This window comes from Neomonachus schauinslandi, chromosome 4 (genome assembly GCF_002201575.2).
Source record: "Neomonachus schauinslandi chromosome 4, ASM220157v2, whole genome shotgun sequence".
Taxonomy (NCBI): domain Eukaryota; kingdom Metazoa; phylum Chordata; class Mammalia; order Carnivora; family Phocidae; genus Neomonachus; species Neomonachus schauinslandi.
In genome coordinates, this window is record NC_058406.1 from 8,985,565 (window position 1) to 9,007,584 (window position 22,020).

General features: G+C 46.0%; 1 protein-coding gene across 1 annotated transcript in view; it reads left to right on the forward strand.

The window, feature by feature from the left end:
• VPS13D (vacuolar protein sorting 13 homolog D) overlaps window positions 1–22,020 on the forward strand; it is a 243,709-nt gene that overhangs the window by 159,902 nt on the left and 61,787 nt on the right. Inside the window, 1 exon segment of the mRNA XM_044914385.1 lies at window positions 557–724. Coding sequence (XP_044770320.1) covers window positions 557–724 — 168 coding nt within the window.

Consider the following 22,020-nt stretch of genomic DNA (forward strand, 5'->3'; position numbering starts at 1 on the left):
CTTAATTGGTGATATTTTCACTAAACTGTGAGGAGAGTGACATAGCAGATATCCCTGGAATCTGGAATCAGACAGTGGAGGAATGCAGAAAGTGGAGGGTTGCTTGGTAGGTCTGAACATGCCCTCTTTATGCACCCCCCCCCCACCAGTTATGAGGGGAGCTCCCACTCTATTCTCTTCCTTCATTTTCCTTCTAGAACTCTCCTGCTGCTGCTGAGTTCCCTATTTGTAGGAACAATGGAGAGTGTGATATATATATGCTAATAAATATTTGTAAAGGGCCTTTCCTGTTTCAAAGCTCTTGTTTATTCTTCGGAATGGCTTTGAGGAGTATTTCTGAGTACCGAAAGTCATCTCTGGGGTACATGCATGGGGAGAGCTTGGGTGGAGCTCGTGGAAGGATAGGAGTTGGCAGTTGATGAGGATTAGGGGGTCATCGTGGGAGGTGATGAGAATGGAGGATGAGACAGATTTCTAACCTTTTTGCTCGGGACATTCTACCTGCAAGTATCATCAGGTGCTGGTTCTCATCTCCTCTGTCTGCCCCATTTCACAGGAACTCCTCAGCCAGGCAGCTCGGATCTTGGGATCCGTGGACTTTCTCGGCAATCCCATGGGGCTGTTGAATGATGTTTCTGAAGGGGTTACTGGACTGATAAAGTATGGAAATGTCGGGGGCCTCATCAGAAATGTCACACACGGTGTATCAAACTCTGCTGCCAAGGTAAGGAAAGAAAGGTGAAATCCATTGTCACCAACCTGAAGAGTCCTCCAAGTCCCCGTGATTCTGTTGTAGCTGTGAGGCTGTGAGGAGCCACACACCTGCCCTGCCTCCCCGCCCCTTTGACGACCTGGCGCCAGGTCCGCTGAGCCCCCTGTGGTATGTCATCTTCTTTGTGTCCACCACTGTCGCCTTTTCCCGGGCTTCGGTTGTCCCCTCCCTGGGTCACTGCGCTAGCCCCCCAACCCCCTGGACTCCACTGCAGCCTGCACAATGCCTCCAGAGTGAACTCCGTTTTTAGAAACCTAGGATTTGATTGTGCTGTTCTCCTGCCTAAAATCTACCAGTTATTTCCCACAGCTTACAGGATAAAGTCCAAACTGAAAATGGGCTTCTAGAGCAGTGGAAGGAAGGACAGTGGTGTAATTCTCCTGGGTCCTGCTGTCTGGTTGGCTTTTTTTTTTAAAGATTTTATTTATTTATTTGAGAGAGAGAGAATGAGAGAGAGCACATGAGAGGGGGGAGGGTCAGAGGGAGAAGCAGACTCCCTGCCGAGCAGGGAGCCCGATGCGGGACTCGATCCAGGGACTCCAGCCGAAGGCAGTCGCTTAACCAACTGAGCCACCCAGGCGCCCTGTCTGGTTGGCTTTTTTGTTCATTGGCCTCTTGTTTAGTGGACATCTCGTTATTCCACAATTTGTTTTTTGGCAGGAGCTCACTGTATGTGTGAAGCTGGGAAAGGCGAAGGTAGCTGGAGGGGAGTTGCTGTTTGACAGCGTGCGGAAGGCCTCTGCTTCCCTCCCCTTCCTGTCAACTCCACAGACTTTCCTCCTAGAGACTGGCCTTCCCTAGAGGACTGGGTCCTCTCGGCTTCTTTCTGGCAGAGCCTGTGTGGCGGTGAAATCATAGGGGCCCTGTGCCGTGGGCCATGCGGGTGTAAAGCTGGCTCTAGCGTCGAGAGGCTTTACTGGTGCCACACAGGAGGCTGTCTTGACGGGCAGGTGAGAACATGGGTTGAGCAATACTTCTGTATTGCACAGCGATCCTGGTAACAGTGTGTGAAGGCTGGGGACTTATTTCTGTTTTCCAAACTCTTTTCTAGAGAGGGTAGTTCTTCAGTCAGGTCAGTTTGTAGGACGGTAGTTATATTCAGCGGTGGACTGTTTGGCTTGTGGTTCAAAATAGGCAGCAAAAAGGCAGGAGAGACTCTCTAAATCATGGTCAGGAGACAGACTCGGCTTCAGAGTCGGAGTGAGCATGCACACTTCTGCCTTGAATCACTGCTCATGCAGACCCGGGACCTTCACCCCGGCGGCGACAAGACTCGTGACAGTGGTGGTGCAGATTGCCTAGTGTCCTTTCAGCTACTCAACTTGGTATAAACAGATGCACTTAAATGTTCAGTTGTAAAGGCCCAGCTGCGAGATTTTATTGAATTTGATGAAATTCTAACTAACATAGAGAAGCCTCCTTGGTTTTATAAATTGCTTTCTTTGTTACTGTACCCCTGGGCTTTGCTTTTTGAGGAAGAAATGCACTTACGGTTTATTGAGGGACCTTCCTCAACCTGGAATCAAAACGCAGTGACCTCATAGGCTCACTGTAAAGATAAAGGAGATAGCACGTTCCGAAAACTTTGAAAAATAGATGCTGGACAAGAGAAATGGGTCCTCACTCTGACTCTTACATTTGCATCAGTGTACAATGTTCAGACTTTAGCCACCAGAGAACCATCAGTACCCCCGAAACAAAAGCCACAATGTTCCAGTCTACGGAGGAGGAGGAGGGTGTCAGGCATGAAGCGTGGGAGAACCAAACTCCATCTGGGCCAGTTTGGCTGTTAGGAAATTCCTCTGTTGTTAGCCTTGATGAGAATGAAGAAGCTGGAAACTTGCCTGTGGCCTCTGCACAGGTGAGACCTTATCTGGGTTTCTCCAGAGTTTCTCTGTAACATCCTGGTGGAAAGGGTTGGCCCTTTCTTTATTCTCCCTCATTTATAGAAGTCTCTTGTGTTTCTTGGTTCTTCTGCTTTCCCTGGAAAACGGTTTTTAAAGCCTGAGGGTCTGCCCAAGAAGAGAACTGATGCAGAAAGAAAGGACAGAATGCTCCTTATCCCGAGCCTCACCCCCAAATCTATATGAAGGTCCGGGTGGCCCTGATCAGGCATTTTATTGGATATCAGGCTTTATATTGTCATTGGATTTGCATGGGGGACTGCCTTCCAGGGCCCAGGGCCTCTTGAATGGGAACCCTGCTCCCCATGTGGTTGGGGTCCTTCGTGTAATTCTCTTGCCTTTAGAAAGCTAATCAGTGTTGGCATCAGAGGCTGCTACTCAGAGGAATTGCTGTGTAAATTTGTTTGGATACCAGGAACCCTGGGTGTGTTATAAAAATTAGTCCATATATCTAAGATGAGAAAGCAAGGAAACTTAACATTACCATTTCTTGTTGGAAATGGTAGCTCCAGAAGCCAGGTCTGTCAACTAAATACCCACTCAGGTCATCTGTGATTCCGTATGTATGTAGTTTGGCTAAAGATTTCCATTTTCTTGAAGTTTTGTGGGTTGAAATCAGACCTTAAATGTTGCTTTGGGAGAATGTTTTGTTTGCTTTTGTGTGTCCATGAGAGGAGTTAGAAGGAAGTGCAGATGACCACAATAATGAACTGTTGGCCTGTGGGAAGTATTTCTCTAAAGAGCGCCTGAGTTCTCATGATTAAAGAAAGGGGTCAGAAGATAAAACTGCACCTCCCCAAGCCCACCGGCCAGCCCCACTTGGCTGCAAAGACCAAAGGGCTTTAGCCTTGGTTCATTGTGCTTCGAGTGGAATGGAAAATCTCCATAAACTTCTTGAAAATAATTAGAAATATTGTATATCTGTGTATTCTTCTGCAGGAAGAATCTCAAGTTTTTATTGGCTTGTCAGAGAGGCTTATGGCTCCCCAAGATCATCCAGCACTATTGCAGACATAGGCTTGTTCACTGAGGGGGAGTGTAGGGCTGGCAGTTGGGGATACCTGGGTTCTAACCCTAGTCCTGCCTTTAAATAATCTTTTTATCTCTAAATCTTGAGGTTTTTTTTTTTTTTTAACCTATGAAACGATGATGTTAATCTCCCCACCCCACCACCCCAGTCCCACTGACCTGAGGAGCAAAAGAGATGAGGTATGTGAAAACCTAGTGAGAAGTTAAAAGGGAATTCATTCTGTCACACAAGAAGGTAATAGATCTGCAGGTCTTACTTGTCTCTGGATAGATGTTGTGAATTATTCACAGCAAATTTTTTATTTCAGGTCCATCATATCCGCTTCTGGAAGTCTTCATTACAGTTTTAACTGTCACTTAATTTATTTAATATTAGCCTCAAGGAAATAGGACTAGGAAATAATCTGTGCACTTTGTCCCCTTTATTTCTCTCAGCCTTTTCTTCTCATCGTCCAACTCCCAGAAATCTTATGGATTCCAAATCTAAGGTGATACGACTTAGGGACTGGGCACCAAGCTGTGAGCATCTGTTCCGTGACTTCCTTGCCTGGATCTTGGCAAAGGACTCTAACCCTTCGAGTAGAACCTCAAAGATCTGATCCCCTTCCTAAGGCCATGACAAGATGATCGCTGCAAGAGTCCTTTCCAGGAATAGGATTTATTTAAGAAAAGCACAGCATTTCAAATTCCAGAAGCATGTTGGAGGAACAGGTTTCTTTCTGCGGCATGAACTGCAGAGAGCACACTTTGACCTAGTCAGTTGTCACACGAATATCTGTAGACCTTCTCTTTCAAAGCCAGAGAATTGAGGAGAGGTGCATTGCCTACATTCCCTCTCTTCTGTGGAATCTAATTTCTTCTATCTGTGATTATTGTATAATACTCTCATATACTTAGAGGAAAATTCCATAATTATTCTAAAACAAAAAAAGTTTTTCTCGAACTGAGAGAATTTCAGTTGTCAACAATAGAACAAATGATTCCATTCTCTTTCCTGGCCCTGTAGAAGCTTAGCGTTTGCTCCGGCCAGCTGTTGTTCGGTCTTCCCTCAGGAAGCCAACAACTCTGTAATTTTTTCCAGCAAAGGGGAGGAGCACTTTTGATTGTCACTAATGGAACCCCTGCTCTGTTCTGTCTTGCTTTCCATCCCTCTGCTTGTGTCTTTATCAAGGCAATGTGGGATGCTTTTGATCATGGGTACCTTTTTGACCCCAGGCATCTTTTGACTTATGTTTATGAATGTAAATATTTTAATAACTTTTCTCTTTTTAACTGTATTTTCATCAAAATCATTAGATACTAGATGGGCGCCTGGGTGGCTCAGATGGTTAAGCGTCTGCCTTCGGCTCAGGTCATGATCTCAGGGTCCTGGGATCGAGTCCCGCATCGGGCTTCCTGCTCCTTGGGAGCCTGCTTCTCCCTCTGCCTCTCTCTCTCGCTCTCTGTCTCTCATGAATAAATAAATAAAATCTTAAAAAAAAAAAAAATCATTAGATGCTAGAATTCATGGTTCGGTACTCACTGCATGTTAGTTTTGCTGGCAATCTTTGCAGTTGTATGGTGGGCTCATTTCTTTCTCTTTTGCTGTATGGCAATTATTCCTACCCAGCCCAGACTTCCCAGCTCAGATCCTACAGATCTAAATTTTTGTCAAGGAGATGGGAGTTTTCTGTTGGTTTTGGTTAATACATTTTATTCTGTGCCATTTTCATCATTGTTTTATTGTTTTAAATCAGGTTGGTTTGTTATGAATTGGATAAAGACCTAATAGTTTTACATTATTTCTTGGTGCAAACAGCATTAGTGGGAAAAAGATGGAGGAACAAGGTTGAAATGCGCTGCTTCACTATGGAACCCATACTAATTTATAAACATTTATTGACCACCTTCTATTTGTCAGGCCTTGTGATAGAACTCTTACAGATATGTATGTTAGTCACTGTCCTTCAAATCAGGACACTGAGTCTCAGAGAGTTTAATAATTTTCTCAAGGTCACACGACTAGAAATGACAGGGATGGATTTGGAACCAAGTCTAGCTAATTCTAAAGGCCTTGTGTTTTTTCCCTATCTAATTCTAAAGGCCTTGTGTTTTTCCCCTATATGTTTTTCCTTTGCATCTGTAAGGCTTCTTTCCAGGCACCATAAAGAATATAAACAATTAGTTACTGCTAACTTCCCACCAGAAGCTTACTATCTGACATCACTTTGTTAGCTGGTAAGGAGACTGCCATCATATCATCTGTGTCACAGAGGAGGCCCTCAGGAAATGGTGGTGGTCATGGTCATTCTTGTGTTAGATTGGTCGGGACCATCACCATCCCTTTGTGGGTAGTAAGAACCTTGGAGATTGCAAACATGGTTTTACTCATGTGGTATCATTTGGTCATTAGAATAACCTGCTCAGTAGATAGGATAGACAGTATTAGCCCCGTTATATAAATGAAGACACTGAGACCCAGAGAGGTAGGGTGACTTGCCCAGGGTCAGTCAGGTAACTGTAGAGCCAGGAGATGCTCTTCTGCACTAGTACCTCAATTCTTACTTTTATTTTTTTAATTTTTATTAACATATAAGGTATTATTTGTTTCAGGGGTACAGGTCTGTGATTCATCAGTCTTACACAACACCTAGCGCTCACCACAACATATACCCTCCCCAATGTCCATCACCCAGCCACCCCGTCCCCTTACCTCCCTCCCCTCCAGCAACCCTCAGTTTGTTTCTTGAGATTAAGAGTCTCTATGGTTTGTCTCCCTCTCTGGTTTCATCTTGTTTCATTTTTTCCTCTCTTCCCCTATGATCCTCTGTTCTGTTTCTTAAATTCTGCAAAGGAGTGAGATCATATGATAATTGTCTTTCTCTGATTGACTTATTTCACTTAGCATAATACCCTCTAGTTCCATCCACGTCATCGCAAATGGCAAGATTTCATTTTCTGATGGCTGCGTAATATTCCATTGTACATATAGACCACATCTTCTTTATCCATTCATCTGTCGATGGACATCTGGGCTCTTTCCATAGTTTGACTATTGTGGACATTGCTGCTATGAATCAATTCTCATTTTTAGTTACACTTTTGAGATACTGCTAATGGCTTGATTTGTTTAGACATGCCTCTCTATATTAAAAAAATAAAAACAACAACAAGAAAAAAACCAAAAAGCCCTGCCCAGTCTTAGAATGAACTTTGATAGCTTCTAGGAAAACCATCTGAAGATAAATATAAGCAAGTTACATGTGAGAGAGAGAGAGAGAGAGATGAGTCTGTTTGGATAGTTCAGTGGAAAACCTGGCTAGGACTTTAGGTAATATTTTGTTCCAGTTCTCTGGTCTCTAGTGTGTGGAGGAGCCACTTCCCTTCCAAGAGAACCTTCCACTGGCCCTTTGTGCTCAGGAGACCAGATCTGGGGCAGAGCGGTGATCCAGTGGACAGTGGCTTCCGTGTCCCTGCACACGGAGACTCTCAGGCAGCCTCTGCCCTCAGCCAGTCTCCTGCTGTATATACTGGGACTTTGTTGAGGGCAGAGGGGTCCATCTGCCTTTTGTTTAAGAAACAGCATTTGTTTGTGTTTGTTTTGTGGGCAATGTATTTGTAAGGCTCAAACAAAACTGAGAGCACTGTTTATGCAAGGCAGAAGTTTTATCTTTGCACAAAAGAATGTACTGAGTGCCTGCCTGCATGGATTCTGAAGGGGAGAAGGCAATTTATGACTTGTATCTGTTTTTGTCATTATGTATGACTGCTTCATTTTATAGTGAGCTGATTATCCTCATAATAGCTTTTCCATGTACCTATAAGCAAGTAATAGGTGAATGCCTTCTTATAAGTGTTGGGGTCTTAATGTATTTAAGTTGGCACAAAACTTTAAGTTAAATGAAATTCAATTCAGACAGCACTGTATCCCTTAGAGATGTAGTTTTCTGTTTTCACAAAGACTTTGATCTAAATAAGATACCCAAGGGATTTCTTTTCCAGCCACGAGGACAAGTTGTTGTATATAGAAAAATGACTCAAATTCTTGGCAACAGTTTTTGTTTTATTTTCCTCTGATAACCTGGAATGCTAAAATGATTCCTTTAGTCTGGGCTCTTTTTGGTTAGAGGCAAATTTTAGATGCTGATTGACCCATCCGTGATCTATCCTAACTTGGTCAAATCTCAGATATCTGTGGGAACTGGAAGTGTGTTGGGTGGCATGAGAATCACATGAGTGACCACAATTCCCAGGTGTCCCCACTACCCTGCTCAACAGGCTTGCTTACAAAGGAGCTCAGGGAATGGGGTCTAGCTGCCCCCTCTTTTCACCCTAAGCAATCAGTTCAATAGCCAGAAGTAGCAAGGAGACAATACTACTGTCAAAGCTCTGTTTTTGAAACAGAAAGATTAGAGAAGTTCACCTTTGTCTTGATGCCCTAATAGTAGTTCAGTTAGGAATCAGGTCCTTAAGTTATCTTCTTAGACTGAAAATCTCGTATTTCAGAGGAATTTACTCTGTCTTCCAAAACTGCAGTCTATGTGGTGGAAAAGTATGTTCAGTTGCTAAATTGAAAAGGCAGGAAATATTTGTGTCCCCCAAAGACTAGTGGTTTTCTACCCCAGTGTAAACATGGTGAGTAAAAGAATAATATGCTCAAGCTTTCTTGGGTTGACTGGTTCCCCCCAGAGATGTGGTGGTGCATCCCTTGTCTGCATTTCAATATGATTCATACCAGGATTTGCCCTTTCTTGCAGAGGTGAGGACTATAACCCATGTTGATAAACACATGAAGGACAAATCAAATTCCGATTCTTGGCAGGAAAAGGTCAAAATACTTGCTCTGTTTAGAAGGTCTTTTCTGTTTTCCTTTACTTCTTTCTTCCTTATAATTGTCGTCTCCAGAAGGCTCTCTCCATTTTAAAGGAAAGCTGACCCCAAGTGTTTTCTTAGGGGAAAGAGAGGACTCCTTGGTCAGTATGATCCTAAAAGATCAGAAGGGGACGTGGATAATACAGCCTGCATTTACTGAGCAGCTCCTGCATGTCGGGTGTGGGACTGTCTCGTTTAATTTTCACATGGACCCTGTAAGGAAGGAGGGGTTCTCTCTCTCTCATACAGATGAGAAAAGCAAGACCTCAAATGGTCAGTGACCTTGATTAAAGCTTAATAATGAGTGAGTGTTGGGAGCCTGGATATTTTCCTCCCCACGGTGCAGCTTCACAGGTAAAATCCTCTGCTCAACCCAGACCACATAGAAGCTAGAACACAAGCAGTTGGAAATGAAGTCATTTAAGAGTGAAGCTCAAACAGTTTTCCGTTCATTCCCTGCTTCAGCTCCTGTGTGTTGGTGCTCGCAGTTTTCCGGCTGTGATCCCTAGGCTTTCGGAATTAGTCTTCACTATCCGGGGATCCCTAACCTTGAGTGAGAGGCCTGAAATGGGAGAAAAGGACTGAAAGAGTTTTCTTTATCTAAACAGAAAATGTGTGGACTCAAAGGCATTTGAGTAAGCTGACTGTATTTTCTCATACCCCGAAGTGCTTGACCCCAGATTGATTGAGATGTGCGCCATGGAGGATGTGTGGCACTTGGGCCTTTGCTGCTGTCCTGGCCAGGAAGCAGGCCAGAGTTTCGGGCTGCCTCCCCTGAGCCCCTGTAGCGGTCTTCCCCTAAATGTGTTGTGAAATTGTCATTTCCACCTCCTGAACCTTGCTGCTTTCGGCATTTCAAAGCCACTAGGATGTCATTTTAAAGCAAAAGATTTGATTTTTAGCCCAGAGGACATGAAAGAGGAGAGAGTGGTGCTTTTCCCTGCAAATTGAAGGCACAAAGGAAACTCATTTTCTTTCCTGCTCTTGTCTTTTCTCGCCTCCCCTTAGTCTTTGGACAACTGTCCAGATGTTGTAGAGGTGTCTCTGTCTCTGGGTTCTGTGAGCAGATAGGCTTTCAGGGGCTTGGCGATACCGTCACTTGAGTCAAGAAGCCAGATGGAGAAGGCGGGAGGCAGTGTGTTGTCCCTAGAGCAGTATGGTTAATTCTACTGACCTGTTCTATGGTGTGCTTCTCGGAGGAAAGAAGTAAGATTAACTTAGGATTTAAGCCTGCCTTGCAGGGATAATAATAATACTGCTTTGTATTTATTTTGATTTTTAGTTGTTGATATACCTGTGACCCTTTCTATAAGCCTGAAACCAAATGATATTATTACCAACACCATGAAGAAACCGAGGCCCATGGAAATAAATAACTCACCCAGGATGGTCAGACAGAAAGTAATAGAGCTTTGGACTTCTTCCTTGGTCTCCTAAATTCTAGAACATTGCTGGACAGGACTTCTTGAATCTTACCTGATAGTATAGAAATGACACGTACTCTGTATGACTTGGGTTTTCTACCATCAGTGTTGTCTGTGAGCCTTGTTAGCAGGCCGCCCACCAACCCACAGAGAACACAGGTGGAGAAAAATGTATCTTTCCCTTTTAGAGGCTTCTTGAATCGTTCATTAACCATGGTGCTGTTGGTGTGAGATATCTGGGAATCTTATGTTTGGGAGCACACAAACAGAATGTGTGGTGAGAGCAATTTTAGGACCAGAGTTTTATGGTGAAGTGGGGGATGGTAGGGTGAACAATTTAAGCTTACAGCAGGACATTACATTAAGTAATTTCTGCGGTGTTGGAGGTGAGGAGAAATTCCCCCAGAGAGACCATGAAAGAAAAAGAAGATTCTTTCAGAAGGAGTGAGAGGCTAGCTTTTCCTTGGCTTTCTTCATAGCCAAATGATGACATACCCAGGTCTCTCTCTTTTTTTTTTTTCCAATTACTCATTAATTTATTCAAAATCAGTGATTGATCTCTTGTATTAGATATTGAAGTTATTACAGAGATGGCTGGCAACAGTGTCTGCCCTTAATGAATTTATGATCTAGTAGGAATGATAAGCAATGTATATTCAGACTTTGTATTGATTGTTTTAATTTCAAATTTCAGGCCTAACTTTTTTTTTTTTTTTAATTTTTTATTTGTTTACTTATCAGAGAGAGAGCACAAGCATGGGGAACGGCAGGCAGAGGGAGAAGTAGGCTCCCTGCTGAGCAAGGAGCCCTATGTGGGACTCGATCCCAGGACCCCGGGATCATGACCCGAGCCGAAGGCAGAGGCCCAACCGACTGAGCCACCCAGGCATCCCCAGGCCTGACTCTTTAGGGAGGCTCAACATGTCCCGAAGTGGTGACTCGGGCATGGTTAGTCAGTAAACAATAGAAGCACACCACACTTACCTCAAGCAGGCATGTGGGAAAGACGGCTTCCCCTTTTCTTTGCTGTTAAATGCCAGTGGAGAAACCTCCCCATGCCATTTCTTCTTCTTTTTAAGATTTATTTATTTATTTGAGAGAGAGCTCACAAATGGGGGTAGGGGAAAGGAGAGGGAGAGCCAGAGGGAGAGAAGCCAGACTCCCTGCTGAGCGCAGAGCCCTACATGGAGCTCGATCCCAGGACCCTGAGATCACGACCTGAGCTGAAATCAAGAGTCGGGTGCTCAACCGACTATACCACCCAGGCGCCACCCCCACCATGCCATTTCTAAGACCAAGGAAATTTCCTAGTTTGGCACATGAGGACAGTGGAGATAAACTCAAAAACCGGGAGCCAAACTGGGGAGGTCAAGTAAAGAGTGAAGAGAAAGTGAGAGAAAGCCAGCTGTCCAGGTCACTTCCTGTTTCCCCAGTCACACTTGCTCCCCCTCACCTGTGCACTTCTGCTCATAAATATACCTGTTGGGAATGCCCTTCTCCACATCTCTGGCCAAATGGCTCCAAGTTTGTAAGGTCCAGTGCAAATGCCCTGACAGATTCTCCCCACTCTGCGTTCCAAGGGCACTCTGTGCTTCCATTAAGGCAGGGACCACGTTTGCCCTTGGAAAATAATAGCCGAGTGTGCACATGTCTCAAACGTCCCCTCAGCAAACATTTATCATTGTCAGAGGCTAGGTGCTGGAGAGTGAAACTTATAAAAATGTGGTTTCTTTGAGGGCTGTGGAACAGGTAAGGCAGACAAATAACTAATCATAACGTAGAGAGAATGAGTGTTTCACCAGGGGTCTGCGCAAACTATTTGCATTTCCATGGGATCCATGCTCTGGGGGCTGAGGGGCAAGAACAATGTATCCTGTTCTTTGAGGGTGAGATGCGCTTGAGCAACATCGTGAGGCAATTGTCTGTGTTCCTGTGCGTCCAGGAGACTTAAAGCTCCCGAAATGCAAAGATCTAATCTGTCATTGGGTTGGTTTTTTTGCCTGTTTCCCCTGTGACAGCTGCGAATATTTGTCACAGGAAAACTGAAGGGATCCCAGGCTGTGTCCCCGGGTGCTCTCCTCTCTCTAGAGTCATCCACCAGCACTTTCACATGGTGTGCGTTCAACACAAGGTCACTGACTAAGTGACATTCCTGCTGGATTTTTTTATATTGTTGAACTATTTTACAGCTTTAAAGTTTATGCAGGATTTTCTTCCCAAATGCATCCGAAGCTGACTGAGATCCAGAATCGTGCTGCATGGATAGAAACACTGAGAGGAAAAGGCTGCTGACTTTCGGGGTCCCCTCTCCCTTCCCCATCCCTCAGGGTCTAGGACATCGGCCGGGATCGAAGGAGGCTGGGCGCACATTATTGGAGCTGGCCCAGGCTCTGCTGAAGGTATCAGGAAGCCTTGAGAAGTGGTTATAGGGGGAAAGAGGAGGAAACCCGGTCCCTCTTAATCCAATGAACTAAAATAATATTTATGGGAAATATGTTTGCTTTATTAGAGGAAGATGTTTAAGTAAACATTTCCTGCAAGCTATTGAATTTATACAACAATGCATTGGTTTGGAAGCAATAGCTTTCAGTGTTTTCACTGAAAAGAAAATTAAGCAGAACATGATTCCAAACAGCCCATTGTTTCAGCTTTGTTGCCTTTGAATGTTTCAAAGCAGGATCTTATGGCCAGTGGGATTGTATTTTCTTTATTGGTAACTTGAAAATTGGCAGGGATGATGCCAAAGTTCTAAGGGAAGAGCTACTAATAGCTCCTTGTCCTTTTATAGAAAGTAACCTTTGCAACACACTCTTGTTATTATTTGATCTTCACAAACTCAGACATTAAAGAGGGCAAGCATTATTTGCACTTGCCAGAAGAAGAAATTGAATCACAGCAAAGGTAACTGACTCCTGGGGGATTGACAGGGAGCTTGCAGAAGAGGACAGGACCCAGGGCTCCTTCCCGGCGCCAGACTCTTTCTCTTAGACCTCGTGGCTGCCCTAGAAAGCACCACTGCCCCCTAAGGAATTAAAGCACGTCTGTGAGGTGATTGAACCTTGCAACATCGCGGTGGGCCCAGCAGGGCTGGTGTGACGATCACTTCCCTTTTAGCGATGGGAGATGCAGGCACACAAGCTAAGTGGTTTTGCCAAAACCAGGCAGTCAGTGCTGGTGCCCAGGCCTCACAGCTGTAAGCCCACTGCTTGTCCCCGCCAGACTCTTCCCAGCAGAGGGTCGGAGGGGCTTTTGGGCATGGGGAGACAGCTGTGAACTAATCTGACTTTCCAAGAGAGGGCTTCACGTTCCTGGCACCCACACTACGTTGTGTGAACGCTTGGCTCTAAAATCTCTGTTGGGCATGCAAGTCTCCAGTCACAGCATCACTGAGAAACAAAGCCAGATCCCACCAGCCTGCTGCTACCTACCTGTTTGATTTTGTGTCCAGGGGCAACAGCAAGGAGAGTTTGTGGGATTGCTGCAGTACATTATTTAAAAATCGACGAAAAGACAAATTGAGGTGCCTCAATGAAAAAGGTACATGGAGAGAGAAAAATTCTTGGGACTGAACACAAGGAAGAATTTGCCGCTGGCTTCTCTTTAAAAGATAAAACGCAATAGTGAACAGTGCCTAATTTCGGTATTTATTTATTTATTTATTTATTTATTTATTTATTTATTTAGATTTCAGTATTTTAAAAAAAAAAATTGAGCTCTGTGAGAAGCCTCGTTTTAGTGATACTTCATTATGGTAACTTCACTCCCTCACCTCCCTTTCCACTGAACCCCAGCTTAATATTCTTCCTGAGAGAGGTCTTGAACCTACAACTCTTGTCTCTCTTTCCAGCTGAACATCGCACAGCTAGCTCTTCCCAGACTCGAACCCTCTACACAACCTCTGATACATTTATAGGCACTCCTGGAACACAGATCTGGGAAAGAATTTGAAGGTCAGCTTTTCACCCTCCAGATTACAGATGGAGAAACTGAGACCCAGTCAATTTCTCACAGCTCGGTCGTTAGTCACTGGGCCAGCTCCACCACTCTGGCCCTCTTGGCTACAAATCTGTCTTTGAGATGGGAATCGGCAGCTTGTGGGGCCCGCTTATTGTCCTTCTAGAAGTGGAGGAGAAAGAAGTAGCGGGCCCAGGGCCCTGACCTTGGGTACACTTTCTCAGCATTCTCGATGTTGAGTCAATCTGTTTGTACATCTGTCTCCCGCCCTAGATTGAGCTTCTTGAGGACAAGAGACTAAGTCCTATTCATCTTGGTATTTTTAACCCCAAGCGCACCCACCATGCATGGTATGCAGAAAGCCCTTGACGGCTTGTTGAGCCAAACCAATCCGTTTTGTGTAAAGGTCAACCCACCCGAAGCGGGAGGGAAGTAAAGCTCCTTTGAAGGGCCTCGCATCACTGGTCCTTCAGCGGTGTCTCATCCAAAGAGCAAACCCAAGCAGAATCACACCTCACCTGGAAGCAAAACAAGACTTCCTCCTCCCACAAAACACAAATAGGGAGCCCCCCCCACCGCATGGTTAGATGTAGGAAGCAATGGGTGAAATGATCTAGACAAAAAACTTGACTAGGCACGTGGTCTTTGGTTGATGCCACAATTAAGGTAACTTTGTTGGTTAAAGTGGATTTCTTGGAATTTCTCCAAATGTTCATATGTTTATCTGCATGTTGTTCATTATGATTGTTGTCACTGGGCTCTTTCTAAAGTCTGTGTGAGTTAGGAGAGAGGGAGGGGAGAGAAAAGGGGGAAAGGGAACCTTCTGTATGGATTCTGACCAAGCAAAGAAAACGGCTGCTTGCTGTTCTCTCCCTGAACGCAGCAAATAGGAACGTGTGCAGTCGCCCGCTGCCCAGCAAGCCTGAAAGAACTTGATTATGAGAACACTTTGATCTGAACGTGTGCCTTTTCTGAATCCTCCTTCGAAGAGGGACCAATTGCTGCCTGTGGCTGCCGGGAACAAAATGACTTCGGCACTGAGCCCCCTGGGTGCTGGGAGTTCACACATTGCCTTCTGCACAGCCTGGGCACCCTCCCCTCTCCCATCCGGCCGAGTGGCATGTAGGCGAGGGGATGAGTGAGCTGGGGGTGGGGGGGAGGGGTAAGAGGTCTGGATGCCCCCTCTGCTGGCGTGGCGGTGGTGTCGCCTGTCACTGAGCTGTCACCATCCTAACCAAAGTAGGGGCCTGAAACCGTCCCTTTTTGCCTTTAATCTGGAATACTTTAAGAAAACAGCGGACCAAATGGTGACTGAGTCCTGACCCTTCTCCAGGCCACATGTAATCACCATCTTTCTGTCTCAAAATCTTCATCTGGGTCCAAGCCCTCAGTCACACAGTGGAGCTCCTCCACTAGCTTGCCGGAGCAAGATTGCAAAGAGTTAACACTTTTGCTTTTTCGGAAAGTTATCTGTGAAGAGTATTAGTTGTTTAATAAAGCGTGCCTGCCCTCCCGATGAACCCGCCAGTGACTCTGCAGCTGGGGTCATCCCAAGTTCACGCGGTGGACTTTTGACTGCCTTCTGTGTCTGTGAAAACAGTCGGCAGCTCCTGCGGGGATCATTCATTCAGGCCTGTAACACAAAACTGTTGCCAATGGGCACCTGCTGGGCGGCTTCCCAGGAGGGCTGGGAGGGGGATACCAAACTCATCAGGCATCTGCAGAGATAAGAGCGGCAGGGGGTCCACTGGGAGCCCGCTCACTGGGCTGCACTTAGAGCCCACTGCCCGGCCAGCAGGCTGGTGTCAGAGTGTATCAGGGAGCCCGGGAAGGATAGGATGTGAGCTAATTAAAGGCCTTTTACAAAGAGGAGTAGAGTGTGTGTGTGGTGTGTGTGTGTGTATGTATGTGTGTGTGTGTGTGTGTGTGTGCGGAGGAGGTGGGGGAGAGGTTTGGAGTGCATTCCCCAAATTTCTGGCACATTCTGTATTCCTCTCTTTTATCCTTCAAAACAGAAGAAAACAAATTAGAGTCTGAACATTTGGTTATTTCTAAGCTCAGATCGTCATCCATTCTGCCTGATACTCTGTTGGGTTTTGATGCTATTTTTATGGAATTGCATAGACCAGCAAAGACAGATTTTGCCACATTTTCCCAGGAGACATCCTGTTCTTGAACTATGGCAGGCTGACTGCTTGAATTTTGCCCCTTTTCCCCAGTTGGACACATCTGGGCCCTGAAGTTCCTTCTTGCGATATGCTCCAGGCTTTCCCTGTGTGCTTGGAAAAGCCACTTGCCGGCTGTAGGGGGCGCTGCTGGGAGGGTGAGTCATCTAGTGCCCAAGGGAGTGCTCTGGCAGTGGGCTTGCTGAGGTAGGGGCCACGTGGTGCCGTGCATGGTTTGCAGCATCCGGGTGCACATGGTCTTGAACGCGCTGTGAAGTACTAGCACAGTAATTCATTTTACAGTTAAACTGACTTAAGAAAAAAGTCACCTGAAAACGTTTGATTTACTTGCTCTTTTGCTTGTTTATTTAGCCTATATATCCCCCTCCCCGCCCGAGCAGTAAACTAACTTCTTTATGGATCCGGGTACTTGGGAGTCTGTGGTATTTTCTTCATCTGCCTGGTAATGATACATTTCCTGAAAGCAGTTTTGTTCCCCTAAAACCCCAAGCCTTCATTATATTATTTCTGATACAGTTCACATAAGCTTGGCTGTGTCAAAGAAACATTTAGATCAGTCTTGTACTGCATGGTAACAATCCTAGGAAATTCCAGCCAAAAGCCAACAACCTGCTTCCTTCATTTCTGGACTGCTGGAGTAACTGGCTTTGTCTGTGTTCTGATAAGGAGTAACCACAATGTTAATTTTGTATTTCCTTGCCTTTGTTCCCCATAGTCTGTTCCCAAAGCTGACCTCCCAGGAGGCTTGTTCACTGTCCTGTGACTCGTGAGGGAGAAAGCCACAGAGGAGTACTTAGCCTGACCCTGGGAAGTATGTGAGCATATTCTTACTAGGAGTGTTTAAAATGTTCGTTACATTTTCCTCAGTATTGCCATATAGAAAACACGGGAAAGACGCCATACCAATTACACAGTGGAAGGGAATTTTGAATCTAAGCTAGCAGCTGAATGGGTCACTTTAAAAATGTGACTAGCTAATATTTACTGCCTGCTTCACCAAGTGCCAGGTACCGTTCTGAGTCTTCACACGAATTGACTTGTTTAATCCTCACAGTGACCCTGCGAAGCGTTAGTCCCAGTTTATACACGAGGACATGGAGGCTCAGAGAAATTAAATAACTTGCCCAAGGCTGTGAGGAGATCCAGGGCAGGAAGTCCGTTGGGTTCTCTGACTCAGAGCCCGCATTCTTGGCCCTGCCCCTTGCAAAAGTCGTACCCTGTCTAATGGGCTTCATTCTTGGACCCTTCTACAGTATTAGATTTGCAGGAATTAACCATGTAAGGCTGCATTCTCAAGGGAGTGCAGAGAATTTGAGTCACGGTTTAAAGTCCTTTCCTGTGGTGTCCTCTGTTGTATAAGTAGCTCTTTTGTAGATGCTACACCATCCAAGCCCAAGCATGTGGCCGCCAACCAGGGAATGCTCCAACCCTGTCCAAGATGCCTAGTGAAGACACTTCAACTTTGTTCTAGCTCCACAAGCAGAACTGACCAAATATAAAGTTATAACATAGCCTCACGTTAACAAATCTGTTATTTATTGTGTCTAAACAATAAGTTCACAACTAAAAAACGCCAGGCTCTGTCCTAGGCACAGAGGAAACAAACAGGAATAGAAGCTCTTCCCCGCTCAGGGTCACAGCCCAGCACAGGAGAAGGCCTGCAAACAAATGCATACAAGAAACATCCTGGGGGCTAGGACAAAAGTCTGTGCGGGTCCAGTGGGTGCTAAAGGAGGGGGCAGACCTTTCAACCCAGGGCAGGGAAGGCCTGCACAGAGGGTGGCTTGTGGCAAATCTTGAAGTGCAAGGAGATGTGGGCCATGTGGATAGGAAGTGGGGAGGACAGGCCCCAAGGGGCCCACAAGGGGCAACCCGAACAGGGGGAGCTCAGGGATGTGGAACAGCGGCCCTCGGGCGGTGGGCTGCCAGGATAGGAAAGCGTGCTGGTCCGTCAGCTGGTCCCTTGAGGAGAAGACTGGCACACCATTCCCTATCCCTTTGTTTGCCTTCCTCTCTTCCCGTACCAGGTATAAGGGAATCCCAAGGGAAAGAGACCTAATGGAACTTTTCCCTTTTTAAGCCTAGTGTGGTTGTCATGATTTGCCCAGAATCTGCATATATTAAATGGTAACTATTCATGTTTTGCTAGTATTTTCATGTATGTGGGTACAACAGTTACATCTTTCACAGAGGGGGCCAAAGCAATCAACAGCCCCCACCCCCTCCGGAAAAAAACAAACCTAACTTGTTTTTTATATAATTAGAGCCAAAACCAAATCATGGCCTGTTCACAGCAGGTAGGATGCAAACCTAGCCAAACTGTTCTTTCTGGCCAGAGTGACTCCGACCACTACTGAGGCATGGGCTGCCTCCGGCATTTCCAATTAACCTGATAATTGCATCTAGACAGAGCAGAAAGTCACCCTCCCCAAAGCCCAGAGCAAACACACTCCGAATCCTTGTTCAAGGAGAAGGCATTTAGGCCTCACTTACAACAATTGGACTGGAAAGGCGGGTAGGGAGGTCGTGGGCTTGTGTTTCAGCTCTGCTTTTCTGCAGAATTTGGAGCTCAACAGATGCAAAACCACGATTGGGGAAGTTAATTTATCCGACCCCATTTGATCAGTCCATGAAACTGTTTCACCATGTTCTCTAGGCCTGGCTAAACTAGATATGACCTAAATTTGAGAGGAGAGAGCACATTCTGTGTTAGACTGTGTTTCATGGCCTTTCTACCCTCAGCCCTCTCCTGCCTCATTCACCCAGTCAGTAGATTTTTCTCTGGAAATCCCTTCTTTCCCATTTCCACTCAAGACTGGTAACAGTGTCCAAACAGTGTTTGCTTGTGTTTGGAATCTTAGTTTTTCATGTGTGGCTTCAGAGGGGGCATTTATCTTGAGGTAGACACGACAGTTGTCTCACTGCCAGGATTTGGGCCGAGGCTACATAGGACTCCGGGTGATTTCTTGGAACTTGAGCCTCACGCTCAAGATTGTAGTGCGGGCTGGCATCTGCCCCAGCTCTTGGGGTGAGAGAAGGATTGGGTCCTCTGACTCTCAAGATGGAGCTTAGGTTGGGCTGCGTGACACATGTGGTCAAGGAAAAGTTCCTTGAGTAGTAAAACCTGACAGATGTCCATCAGGAGTGGGCTCTCCAGTCCTCGCCTCCCCAGCGCCTCGGTGTGTGTTCTGTGGTTGCTTCGCCACCCCCGTCACCCCAAACTTGAGCGTCTGCTGTTGCCCCTCACGTCCTGGCCTCGGGAGACTGAGTCACTTGTATAGGAGCTGGAGATGTTTGCCTAGCGCACAAAACTTGCTGTCTCTTTACATTTTTGTTGTGTTCTCAGCACATGGTTTAAAGCTCTTTTCCGTGGATCCTTTCCTGCTCGGGGAGGAAAACATGGTTCTGCACTCACTGACTATGTAGAGGTTGGCCTCTCGTCCTCTCATCTCTCACAGATGAATAATTAAGGAGTGAGAGGTGTTCCATCTTTTCATGGAAGTTTATCACCGTTGGGATGTTTGCACAGTAGAGCCGACTGCTGAGTATGCTCTCATTTGCCTTTTCCTTCCACGGACACTTCCTAGCTTCGGCCTGGCCTGGCTAACCCCATCTGGGACGCCAGCGCTGTGAATCAGCACTGGAAGTTTTAAGCATAAAGAAGAACTAATATTTGGTCATTTCCTGTGTGCTGGGCACTTTCGGCCATCTGTCCTTTCTCCTTCCTTCCAGCTGCTCAGATCATATGTTGGAGTCGTTCTTGACTTCTGTCACACCACGTCTCAAGTGCATCCCCACCAGCCCGGTCAGCCGGACTGCAGCGCCCCCACCTCCAGGTGATCACCCCTGGCCAGCCTCATCGTAGCAGCCTTCCGCCTCCACCCTGCCCCCCCCCCTTCTCACATCTGTTGTTAAGATGGCGACAGCGGGAGCTACTGTACGTGTCAAAAGGTAGCTCAGGTGGTGTCATTCCTCTGCTCAGCCCCCTCCAGTGGCTTCCCATTCCACTCCGCGTAGAAGATGAAGATCTGTACCATGGTTTATTAGGTGTGTGCGGCCTGCCCCGTGCTTCGCTGACCTCATCTCGTACCCCCTCACCGCTCTCCAGCTCACTCAGCCCGTCATCAGACCTTCTTGCTGTTTCTTAACTGTCTGCCTCAGAGCTGCTGCCTCGGGATCTCTGCACTAGCAATTCTCTCCTTCTGGAATGTTCTCTAACCACATGGTTTTCACCTGCATGTTCTTTGTCCAAATGCTGCTTTGTCAGTGAGGGTCTTCCTGGCGCTCCCTCCTGCACCTAAACTTGCACCCCCTCTTCCAACACCGTCTCTCATCCTCCTTCCATGCTTCATTTTTTATTCAACCTATATCATCACTTTCATTTTATTTATTTGTATTATTGTCTATGCAATTAGCATGTAAGTCCTGCAAGGGACAGAGGTTTCACTGCTGTATCACCAGCCCTCAGAACAGCCAGGCCTGGCACACTAAGTGAGTTTATGTGTATAGGAGGGAACAGAGGAGAGGAGGAAGAAGGAGACAGACTCTTGGAGTTAGGCATTATCTCAGTTGGTAGGTCAGGCACCGAGTCTCCAAGAAGTTGCCCAAGATCACACATCCCATAAGTGAAGCCAGAATTTGAGCCCAAATGTGTGACTCTAGAGCTTCTCTGATTTCCACTTTCTTGCACTGTTTTCCTACAGGCATCTCTGCCTCACTTACGGCAACCCTAAATAGAGACTTAAAATGCCTTACAGAGAATACTTGGCCAGAATCTCTTAGTCTCCTCAGTATCATCTGGAGCTTAATCTATAGAATAGACAAGTACTAGCAAAGTCCTAAACCAGATGCCCCTCAACATCAGAAAATGTATTTAGCACACATAGCTAAAGAGATGAAGAAGCAGCACATTTCTGTCAATACAGACTTCCCAGGCAAACCAGTGAAGTCTTTTTGGTCATTGATTCCCAAAGCTACTCTCGGTTCACCAGGGGCTCACTAGGGGGACCAACCCCTGTCAGTTCCAGAGTTGGCACTGTCCCGGGTACATCCACACCGCATGCCAGGCTCTGTCTGTAGCACTGGGGATACGAAGGTGGACAAGACAGGCACGGCACTGGGCATGCCTTTAACAAGCTTCACTCCCCCTCGAACTTAAAAGGCCACCGTCACTGAATCCCTAGAGTGGCTAGTTTTTAAAGGGATAGTCTCCCAATTTCACTTTCTCATCCTGTTCTTTGAAGTTCTGAAGTTCATTTTCAGTCCGTCATGCACTCTTCTTTGGCTAACAGGAAGTTATGGCGCTTATCTGAAGATTAAGAAACATCCAAGGCAATGAATTCCTGTTCTTCTGTCTCCCCAGCCATTTGGTAGACTTAGCAGTCATTGTGGTTCAAGAATCCCCTGAGATACCCCTTCTTGCCCCTCAGCAAAGCCACAGGCACCCTGTGCAAAGAAATGATAGCTGTTCCATCCGTCTTAGGGAATTTGTTCTGGGCTTGGGATGGTTTTGTTTTCTTCCCTAGATGTTGCCTGTTGGATATGCCGTTAGGCTTTACACCTGTAGCCCAGGACCAAATGATGCCTGGGCTCACACTTATCTGGGAGAGGTGCTAAGAAATCAGTCATCAGCTGATACTAAATTTGTTTCCCTCTCTTTCCAGCTATGTCAAAACTTACGGGTATTGAGGGATACCATTCCATGTTTTGATCCCCGTCTTGTACTATTTGCTGTAGGTACATGCCTTCAGAACATTCAGTTAATAGAAAAACAGGCAGTGGCAGCAATAAGTTTAGAACCCTCTTGTAAAAGATACGGCCACAGAGGGGGGGGAAATGGAGGGAGTGACAGCTTGAATGGCAGGGAACTTCAAGGAAGCCCTTTTTAAGATTGAGCAGAT